Below are 11,735 nucleotides of genomic sequence, written 5' to 3' on the forward strand. Positions count from 1 at the left end.
TAGGAGTAACCATGATTTAATGTGATTAATCCACAGTAACCCTAACAACATAAATGTATGTGTGTGTATGTATCATTGTGTAGGCCTGTTTTGACAACATAAACTTTCATTGGCCACTTCAATGCTTTGGAGAATGGGATCACTTACTGCCATGTCTAAGAATTCCCAATCCTAAAAACCTGGAATGAATGCTATTTGGCTTTGGCAGCCAGATGCCAATGGCCGCCTCACCTTATACATGATGAAAGAGAGTATGCGTCCCTGCACAGCTTTGTCTGGGGTATAAATAGCCCTGGCGCCTGTTTGCTAGCGCTCCCTGGCCTTAGCTGTGAATTGCGGTACTTAGCTGTAGCTTAGCACACTGTAGTATGATGTTTCTGGCCTAGAACACAGCTGATAGCAGCGACACACCTGCTTCGCAGGGACTGTGCACATTTCTGCACAAAGCTGGCAGCTCCCTCAGAGCCATCGTACACTGTTGAGTATTTTAATACTCTTTTTGACGTAAGCTCGTTCATAGTGTTTACGCTAAATTTACTGCAGTCAGATATTTCAAGTGCATGTGTCTAAACTGGAGTTATCTTTTCTACCAGGCTTGATTGGGCCAAATGGCGCTGTATGTGAGCTATGTAAATGGACTGACACCTATTTAAACAGTGCAATGGATTTCAGAGTAAGAGTCTTCATGTTTCAACGAGCTGCTATGAAGACAACATTAACCTTGAACCAGGACAAAGACCGACTAGGAAAGGCTATTTAAAGATTGGATACTTACCACCGGTGTCATGATACGGTATCACCAAATGAAAGATTTGTTGGTTTATTGTTTTTGTTTGGTATTTCTTGTTAAGAGGTTTAAGAGAAAGCATTTAGGACCTAAAAGATTTAGGAAATACAACTACACACAAAATAAAAAAGTGCATTAACTGCTCGGGAGAAATAGAATCCTGAGAACTGAAGCAAATGTAGAGTTGTTTTTTTTTTTTTTTTTAAGTTGGTGGAATTGGGATAGGAATGGATAAGAATGAACATTTCCGATTAAATTCAAAATCACAATCTTGTGATTATCGATCATATCAATTCAAATCCTTATTGATTTTCTTATTGATTCTTGTTTTCGTGTTAGAAAATAAAATGTAGTTTACAAATTATGCAAAATAATAGTCGGTAATAATGTGTTTGCCATGCTGCAATTGCACATGCAGATCTATTCCCACTACTGTGGACTGTGATAAATTGTATTTTTTTTTCTATTACATGGGGAATGGCTGCCTGAGTTGAGTTGCAAACTCGTCATCAGCACTTTTGACTTTGACTCACCTGGTTGTTGTTATCAGTGTGTGGTCTCTTGATGGCCACAAAGTGTCGAATTTTCCTGCAGTGACAGAAAAGGATGCATCATTTCTCTGTTGCTTCCTGAAACCTCCACATTGTGATCACTTTGATGTGTGTTAGTATTATCTTACCCTCCTTGGCCAATGACAGGTGTGATCCTCACATGCTGCTGAATGCTGTCACCTGACTTCTTCCGAGCGTAGTAAATACCCTGCCACTCCTTCAGTAACGAGAGAAGGGTCTGAGACCAAGAGAGGCTTTTTCAGGGATAGACATCGTAGGACCTATGGTTTACTGACCTTTCCTTTTTTGATACAGGTGTTGATAGTGTCCAGCAGGTCTGCTCTGTTTTTGTCACTCTTGGGGAGTTCAGTCAGTTCTTTCCCAATTAGCTCTCCTTTATGAAAGCCCATCATTCTTTCAAAGGCTGGATTCACGTACTAGGACAAACCAGAGTAGTAAAAAAAAGTGGTATTTAATAACTGCCTGTTGCAAAGCTTCAATAATTTTAATAGGTTTTCGTTCCAGTTTAGTCAAATAGCTAAGGTTTGCTTTGATTACAAATTATTATTCTGAGATTGGAAGGTTGACCGTCCCTCATAAGCTGGGGCTTTTCCTAAATTGTATGTACCTGTATTATGTGGTCCTCACTGGTAATCTCCACAGCCTCCTGACAGTGATCCAAAGCAGTAAAGACAGAATTACATGCCCTAGGGATTAAACCACAGCAACATAGAAATTAATACAAACATGTGGGGGAACCCACACAGCCACCACTAAAATACTAACTTTCACTTTAACACAGATACAAACAAAGTCCTAAAAAAATCAAATCAAATAAAGGCCATTTAGACTAAAGCCTGATAATGAATGAATTATTTTAAACATGAAATTACACTATCTACTTAACCTTATCTAATGCTTTAGATAAGCTTAATAAATTGCTCAATATCTTCTGGTGGCCTGGCTCTAGCAGTTTAAAAATAAATCTAGTGTTGCAAAGTAACATCTGGCTACAATAAAATAAATCAAAAGCCTCTCAACGAAACAAGTTTGATTTTCATTTCTGTGTTTATAATACTAGCTCTGTTCAAAAAAAAAATTAGAATATACTTAAAAGTGAGGCCATTATTTTTGTCTTCAACTGTTCATGACTTCATGTGATGAAGGATTTTCTTTTCCTCTGCTGTACCTGAGTTTGAACTGGCATCGCACCTCTCCGTGCTCCAGCTGTATGAGCTCATTGTAGCAGGCTGACACACTGCTGTTCTCCACAAACCTCTGGAGGCCAGAGCAGGTTAAATGGCATTTGAATGAGAGTGAGGAGAGAGAGATGATTGGAAAATTAAATGAGTCAGGATTCACTCAGTGGCCACTTATTTTACAGCCTGCTACGTCATTTTCACACCGTCAAACATAGTTGAGAATAAGTGGCTCTTTCACTGCTATTATAGAGGACTGTTATAGGCAACCAAGAAAAACAACAGCAACAGACCAAAGACTAATAGTGTCTCTTAGGAACAGTCACAACGAAGGCAAGTTGTTGGACTTACTCTGTTGAATCCAGCGCAGAGGATAGGGAGAACAGATGGCTCCTCCTGGTCAGGTGACCTAAACAATGACACAAGTCAATTATTATTCTTTGCAGCCGCAGACATTTGACTTTACTATTCCAAGACTATCAAGGTAAACAATCCAACTCACGTCGGCGACACAACAGCTAAAATGACTGTGTTTTCTGAGGGCTTTGTGGCACGTATCAACCTGGAAATGAAACAGAAGAAAAGTCAGGAGAATCAGACGGACACATCAACTCATGTGAAGTTGCTAGGATAGGTATGAGATAAACATGTCGGCAGCATGCTGGATGATGTCATCACCACAAAAGGATGGGCCGCAAATTTCTGCACTCACACACAAAAAAACTGAGAACACAGCATCTGCCTCAGAGGGACGACCACAAAGCCACAGTGCTGGCAACATGCTCGGGAAAATGGCCTGAAGGTGGAGGAGAACTAAGAAGACAGTGATGAAGGATAAAAGGAAGAACAGAAGGAACAAATGATGGCAGGGATCCTGGTGGGGGGATGAGTATCGAAGGGAGGGAGGTTAGTGACAGGGAAAGGAGTCAAGTAGCAAACAGGGAGCAACTGCCAAACTGTGGCAATCAGGAGACAGCAGTGATGAATGAATCTGTGTCTTTGTCCACAAAATATACGGTGGTGGCTTTTCCAACGACCAAGAACTTTGGACTGTTTAGTTAAGTCTCTAACAATCACTGCAGACCAGTTGTCTGCAGAAATCAGTTAAGTGGTGCAGTGACGAAGAATACCACAGATTTCACCAACTCTAGTACTATGGAAAGCATAGAGAGGTTTCATGTGATTAAAAATGCTCAATAGATATGCACAGATTAGAAGACTCTTTATGAAACAGACGTACATTTTGTCCAAATCTTGATTTGAACCATTGTGAAATATAAAGATGTAATGTTAAATTACAGCAGGAAACCAGTTCTGCATGTATGATTTAATTAAAAGCCAGCAAGAAAGCAAAGGCCAAATGAGGATTCTGGATATTGTCCAGACATTTATACTGTGAAGGGAAAAACTGGGACCAGAAAGTAAAACCAGTCCTTAACAAGTCCTGACAAGTGAACTACTCCTGGTTCTGCTGGGTCAATACCATCCACACGCACAATCTGTACTTAAGACTTTGGTAATCATTGTTGTTCCGACTATGTTAAGGGGCGTGCAACATCTAGATGTATGTGCACGTGGTGCCAAAAGTGGAGGCAAAAACAGATCTTGTTGAACTAAGGTGAGGACACACATTTAATGCTTTACAAGAGTAATATGTTCCATGATTGATCAGACACAAACACACAACAGCTGCAGAAGTCCAGCAGCGGAAAGAGACTGGATTGGATTAGATAAGATTAGATTAGATTAGATTTGATTAGATTAGATTAGGGGAATCACTGGGGAAATTTGACATTTCATCACACAGCCTACATTCCTTTAAATACACAGAGTGGTCATCCAGGACAGGGGCTATTTGCTACAGTGTTTTGCTTTGAACAAGCAAGATGAAAATGTGATTGATTCAATTTACAGTGTGTGCAGGAGGCTATTATAAAGAGACTAAAGAGCTGTGTGTGGCTCAGGAGCTACAGGTGGCAGACCCCTGCACTAATAGAAAAGCAGATCAAACCCAGTCAAACGTGGCCTCTATTTGCTTATATCGGGCAACGTTAGATTTTTATGCTAGATGCTACAGTATATGAATAATATCTTTTCGCTGTCTGTACCTGCATTTCTGTGGTATTGCTGTGGTATGGTTGGTGTGGTATATAGCAATATAGTGTTGTGAAAAACTTTTGATGAAAGTTGCCTCACTGACCTGTTAGACTTTCATAGTACTGACTGTATGAGGCACATATAGTAGTACAGTTTTAAATGCAGAGAAAAGTTCACTCCACATTCTCATGAATACTAAAGCGTTTTGACTAATGTCAGGACAGTCAAGTGTATATTTATTTGTTAGTTAAAAAAAGGAAAAATTGACTCATAGATGTTAACTTTAGGTCTCGTAGTGAAAGCGGTGCATCAGTGTGGCTTTCTTTGTCAGACATCTGTTTATCCTTAGGGCAGAAGTTAAATTCCTGGTTGGACTCATTTGAAGGTCAGATAGTTATCAGTACTGTATAGACAGCGGTCTTGTTAGCTGTTGTTGTATCACTAATTGCTATGGTCATTATTTCATGTTAGTCAGTAGGAAAGTGAGGGCATGTCAGAAAGTGTCTTAAATTACTGGAAATAATAATGGGTTGGTTTATGCTATGAAAAAAAAAAGAAAAAAATGTTTTCTAATTATGCTCAGCTGCATAGCAGTGTTGATGTAGGCTTTGTGACCCTTAACATAAGTTTGGGTGGAATTTGTCATCCTTGAACAGAACAACAGTTGGCAGGTTGGCTGTTGGTTTTTTACTATTATTCTGTGTGACCAAGCAGCACTTTGTGACATTTTATTAACTTAAAGTATTAATTCTGATGTTAAAGTTACACCATTTTTGCTCTAGAGTTTAACTTAAATTTCTGCAACTGTAGTGGAATAATTACCTACATGCAAAGATTATCCATATATAATACAGTCATACAGACTGATAACCCTAACAATTGTGCTAATTGCATTATGTAAACATGATATATTGTAAAAGGATATATTAGACTAATACACATAAAGGGGTTACTATTTCTTACAATACGTCTGGAGGACCCATTGTCGGAGTTGTTACACACAAACCAAAAAATTCACTAGTGACTGTACTGCAATTTGAGCCACCCATGTGGTTTATTTTTGCAGAAATAACCAAACAAATGTAATTAAGCAAATCCACATTAGTAAACCTGTAGCGTTAACAATGAGCTTACCGACAGACGGCTTCTGGCTCAAAGTAGCGGGAATTACGTCCATCTATGACTATAATTTCATGGTGCTTGTCCAGGAAACACTCGACAGCAGACTCGGGCGTTCGTGCAATGTTGCACCTGAAGCCTGCTTGGTCACAGGCCCACCAGAATGCATCACTTTGGCTGTCCTCCTTAGCAAACACCAGCAGAACCTAAGAAGATAACAATTAGAGAGATGTCTGAATGAACATCAAGACATCATCAGATGAGTACAATTTACAATGTGACAGAATTTAGAGTACTGGCATTTTTAAGTTAACTTCAGTAGAATTTTATAAAATATGCAGTAAATATAGGCCTGACCCATTTCATTACAAATTTTAAAAACATAGGTTTAAAAAAAACCTTGATATGGATTAGTAATACAAAGAAGGTTTATGAGTGATAAAATAAATCAGCACGGCCCACTTCTGATGCAAAGCGTTATTGGACTGACACTCCTATTTAACGCCATTTAACCTCTGTGGCCAAAAAGTCCAGGCCTTTCTGGCCCACATAGGATGTGTAGGCTGTACACTTCATGGGACATTCACACTCCCTTTTGCGTCAATCTGTGTAGAGTGTCAAGTTTAAAACCTGGTATTTTTGGAACTGGTAACACAGGGAGCGCATGCAGTTCCACAAGAAAGGCCATCTTTCAATGGCTGGACACAAACAGGTCAGTTTCTTGCACAGTGTTAACCACAAAAAAATGACAACAAAAATAAGATAAGGCTGTTTAAAAAGACTGGATGAGAATGGGTGAGGAGGTGGAGGAGGATGGAGAGAGAAAATAAGCGAGTGTTGGAGAGTGGCTGTGAAAGGTCCACAGTCTTTGATCCCAGCCTGGCTTGTGTATCTAAGGCTCTGCTTTGTGTAACCACGGTACTAGCTTGTGAAATTCCACACACAGAGTAGCTGGTCAATCCCAGGACCACGCTGACTCTACATGTCTCCGACCCAGCACCTAAATGTGTCATCAGTAAGAAGCCTGGTGGGGGGCAGGAGGGGGTGGGGGGGATGGGTACCATTGGTGCACAAACACATCAGTTTGATAGAAAATAGAAGATTGGCAAGATTTTTTATCATGCGTGATATGATAATGACTATGTCTACTTTCCTCTCTAGAATCCATGACTTAACTTGATATGACCTGAGCTGACTTGGCCTAACCTGACTTGACTGGACTGGACTTGAAAATGTACTTAACTATTCAGTAATGATTTTTTGCTGTTGAGGAAATGAATGTCTACTCCTTCATCAATGACAATAGTAGCTGTACAAAAGTAAAGACTAGTGTTTGGACCACATACAGTACATCGCCAGACTCTCCTGAGTCGCACTGGATCAGGTGGACTCATGAAGTCACACAGGAACAACCCGAGCCAAGTAAATAAAATGAACTGTTCAGTAACCAACAGTAACCAATTATAATAATATTTCATGTTTCTAAAGCAGCCAGAACAGAGAGATATTTGTGGTGCCAACATTTCAATCTGCTGACAATGTTTGTTATCAGCAGCTCAAACTTTCTCTTGTAATACAAGTGACATAATCTGAGCAGCACATGCACTAATCCCTCACCAGAGCAGGATGAGAAGATCCTTGAGTCAGCTTTATCTCATTCAACACTCTGTTATCAATGGACTGACACTAGAGGAAACTACTAGCTCTGTTTAAGGTTTGTGGTTTTTCCATTCAAATGATACTGCAAACTATACATAAAACAGCAGGCAATTTGTATTTGTGATGTGTGATGGACCTGGACTGGTTTATGCTATTACTATATTAGAACTACAACTAATACACCATAACAACAAGATTCTAGTGAGTTTTTTCCCCTTTTCAGGTTTGAGACCTAAAATAGAAACTATTCTAAATAAACAAATTAGTCTTTATGTTCATCAATCAGAAATTGTGGTAAGGTGTTTTAAATAGCACATTTTCTTATTTTATATTACCGTCTTTTACTGTGGTAAAAAGTGAATTAGTATAAATTATACAACATTAAAATAAAAACTTATTTCAGGGTTTTTTAAAATCACAAGATATATATACAATTATTCAAGTATTTATAGTTAATTAGATTAATGGCTATATACAATTATTCATATTTAAGTATTTATAGTTAATTAGATTAATGGAAAAATAGTTATCCAGAGCACTGAAAAACAAATTAGTGAAAATACTAATTTAAGTTTTAGATTTAAATAAAAATAAATATAAAGATTTGGTTGGTTGGAGTCATAACATTTTTCCCCAAAGGATTCAAAACTTCAGGATTAAAAAAAAGTAACATTCCTCCAGTATAATTCAGTTTATATCAGGAACCTTCTGAGTGTAAATCCAAACTGTGTTTCTCACCTGGATTGGTTCCTGGGTCAGTCTCATCGGTCCCACAAATTCTTCTGTTCCTGAAACCTGCAGGGAACAAGTGACATTGTGAGAGTGACTTCTAACAGATTAATGTCTACAGACACAACAAACCATCTGTTGACATTTCTCACCATTTCACACTTGATGTCCAGAATCATTCTGACAAATTGCTTTTTCCTACTGCATACCTTGTCCGTCCCAGTAGCACTATAACAACCTACTGTATATGTTCCGCCTAACCTCCAGTACACAGGAGAAATGTGTACTTATTAAAAAAGGGCACAGGTCAAAGAACAAACCAGAGCCTTAGCTTTCAAAAACAAAAATCTGTGTGTCAATATCTGTGCTATCAAATTTCCTTTCCAACCAATTTCCTAAATGCAGCTCGGCCGCTCTGGACTCACATGTGAACACATGGTCCAGGAGTAAGCTGTCCACTGTAAATCTCTTTAGAAAGTATTAGCAGCCGGTCACAGACCGAACTAACAGGTTTACGTGCATTATCCTGCTGCAGGAGCTCCACACCGTACTGTGTATGTGTGTATTGTGTGTTTGCAGCTTGTCCACGCAGCTTCAGTCGCCTTCTTAAAACCACATGCGTCATTCTGGGGTGAATCAGCGACTGCAGCGTGTACAGTACCTCATGATCACATGTCCTTTGAGCTTATGGAAAACACACACACACTACTTTATTAGAATAAAATTACGAGAATAAATAATCATGATTTTATGAGAAAGTTTTAATATTCAAAAAAACTAAGAATATCCCAGTATTATAAATCTAATGTAAATTATAAATATAAAAAGAAGTCTAACATTATTACAGTTATCCAATAATACCTGTGTGGTGTTTTTTTCAGAATAGACACAGATTTTTCCACCATCTTTTTAAATGTCCTGTTATGTGATGCCATTATGGCAGAAGACAAAGTACAATATCTCAGTTGTGAGACTAACGCTGACGTAGAACTTTACACAACGCTCCACGTGTACACATCTAGTTTTGATGTACATACAGGTAACAGTGGCTGGTCGATTCTCATACCCCCACCCCCCACACACACCCCACACCTCAAAACATGTCTTCTATAGTCACAACATTATCCACATAAATTTACAACGTCAGTCTTTAACTTCAATAATGTTAAAAAAAAGGAGTATTAGGTTTACACGACAATTGTTAAACTTGTGAAAATCAACAGTTGCCTTAAATGTCAACACTTATAGTAACTTTATTATTCATAATTTTAAGTTTAATTTAAAAAATGTATGTTTATGCATGTTTTAGCTTTTTTTATGGCTTTGGTTTTCATGAATTTTTGTGAATCCAAATTAAATTCAGTTCTGAATGTCTTACTGTTATAAAGGAAGTACATCTAACATGAAGCCAGAAAGTGGGAAAGCACTCTGCGAATCTTTTCTCTTTTCTGTCTTTGTCTCACACCTTATATTAATCCCCCCTTACCGACATTATGTCATTGCATATACTTATAAGCAAATATAATTTAAATGTTGCTTTTTATTATAGAGACCCTGCCCTCTCCCACTACCCAGTATTTTACTACACATCAAAGGCCAGTAAACATAACAAAGTTACAGTATGTTTAACGTAATCTTTTGCAGGTGTTTGTGTTTACAGTGATCACACATCATGAAGATGAATGAAACGATCGTTTACACCGTGGCCAGAGAACAGAGAGCGATGGCTAATCATTCTGTGTAGGTGACAAAGAAGGGGTGGATTTCTAGTCCAAACTTGACCTTTTGTGTATTTTTGGCTTTGAACCTGGGCAGACTGTTTGGAAATCAGAAATGATGCAGCTTGATGTAATTGCGGCCTTCAGAGTACAGTCAGATCTCCCAGTAATCTTGTGCATTATGTCATGTTTTCAAATGTGAAGTCAGACTTGTATTTCAGATGTATTTCAGAGATTGTCAGTGAAATGGTCCAAGCAGTCAGCTTTAATCCTGGTGTTTCACTCATCACTGTGTACAACAGGCCCGGACGTTTTGCCTGATTTAAGTCCTCTTAACAAGGCCTGAGCTTATCTGCAGTGCAGACGGCCTTCTACATCGCGCCTGGACTGACTTGAGGTCAGCTGTCTGTCTGAACAAGCTGTAACGGCTGTCATCGTTCTTATCCTTTAGACGTGATAACCTCACACTGATCAAATGAGACAATGATAAATGTCAGGTTTATCATGTTAGCAGGCTAACTGACAACAGCCTTCAGAACTGATCACCCCGCTGCCAATAACAGCTCACTTTAGAGGACACTAGAGTACAGAGTACAGTACATGTAGCTGTAGCTGTGGCTGGGTATTCACATGGACTTTTAGTAATAGCAAAAAATACTTTAAAATATAGTATAATATTCCGTATGTCACATCAATGGTTCCTAAGCTGCTCAAACTTTGGAATTCCATCAAGACCAAGGTTACTTTTTAAGTAACGAAAGAAGTGCACCAGGGTAAACAAAAAGCCTTTTTCTCTCAACAATGTTTTTCAAAGTATAAATAACAAGAAACAATGTTGCTAAATAGAAAAAGACCAACCAAGAGGTAATAACCACACTAAATGTGAATATTCGGTCAGGGTTGCCTTCACAGATCACCTGGTTAGTTACAATGTTAATTTCCTGACTGCATAGATTAAGACCCAAGTTTTGAGTCAACATTAACCTTTAAACATTCTAATATAAATATATATATTTATGGCATGTCTACAGAATATGTGAATAACGGTTATTTTCTATTCAAATGATCAGGCTGAACTGATCTACCTACATTGAAAACGTTAAATATATATTTAATCATATAAACCAAAAATACATTATATACATGAAATGTTGGCTAAAACATGCAGCTCTTTGGCACAGTATGATCATCACTGTTCTTACAATATATGATCACTGCTGCACACTATTGAATTGCATTTATTTTTAATACTTTGTCATGCTTTTGTCAGTGTTTATTATTTTAGTCATCATTAATACTAACCCTTCTTATTTACCTTTCCTGTATCTACAGCTCATATATAACTTTCTTACACATTTGTACTTGGCAGACACTGGCGTCATATTCCGGCGTGGCCTATAACTTGCCCTTAGGAACATCAAGAGAACATTATCTTTTATCTCATTTGCAGTGAAACACAGTATTTCCATTGATTCTGGTCTATGCTCACCCAGCACATGAGACTCTAAAACAAAACACTAAGCAGTGTGGCAATGACAAATCCCAGTGATGGGACTTGACCTTTGTGACTGCTACAGTAAATCTTCTACTCAGGTGGACAGAATTTGTTCTGTGCTTGAATTTCCAACCTTTTCGTAATGGGATAACACACATGTAAACACACACTTTCAGGAACGTCTCTTCGTGTAAACACTGTTCCCAGTCTGACATCCAAACTATGTTCCGCTTCACGTCCAGATGATATCCTTGCTAACACAGTCTCCTTCCTCATGACCAAAACAAGACTTTGTCTATTTTAGGCAAACTGTTCAAACCAATCATGGCTATGATTATATAAATATTTGCATGAATGTATGTATGTGTGTGTATATATATA

General features: G+C 38.3%; 1 protein-coding gene across 2 annotated transcripts in view; it reads right to left on the reverse strand.

Moving 5' to 3' along the window:
* pde8b (phosphodiesterase 8B) overlaps positions 1-11,735 on the reverse strand; it is a 33,771-nt gene that overhangs the window by 15,237 nt on the left and 6,799 nt on the right. For both annotated transcript variants that reach the window (XM_008325703.3, XM_017038989.2), the window contains exons 2-10: positions 8,151-8,207; positions 5,769-5,959; positions 3,040-3,099; positions 2,889-2,946; positions 2,528-2,616; positions 1,967-2,045; positions 1,635-1,775; positions 1,467-1,555; positions 1,321-1,375 (exon numbers count right to left, since the gene is read on the reverse strand). In XM_008325703.3, coding sequence (XP_008323925.1) covers positions 1,321-1,375; positions 1,467-1,555; positions 1,635-1,775; positions 1,967-2,045; positions 2,528-2,616; positions 2,889-2,946; positions 3,040-3,099; positions 5,769-5,959; positions 8,151-8,207 — 819 coding nt within the window. The remainder of the gene's footprint in view (positions 1-1,320; positions 1,376-1,466; positions 1,556-1,634; positions 1,776-1,966; positions 2,046-2,527; positions 2,617-2,888; positions 2,947-3,039; positions 3,100-5,768; positions 5,960-8,150; positions 8,208-11,735) is intronic.

This window comes from Cynoglossus semilaevis, chromosome 14 (assembly GCF_000523025.1).
Source record: "Cynoglossus semilaevis isolate Cse_v1.0 chromosome 14, Cse_v1.0, whole genome shotgun sequence".
Classification (NCBI taxonomy): Eukaryota; Metazoa; Chordata; class Actinopteri; order Pleuronectiformes; family Cynoglossidae; genus Cynoglossus; species Cynoglossus semilaevis.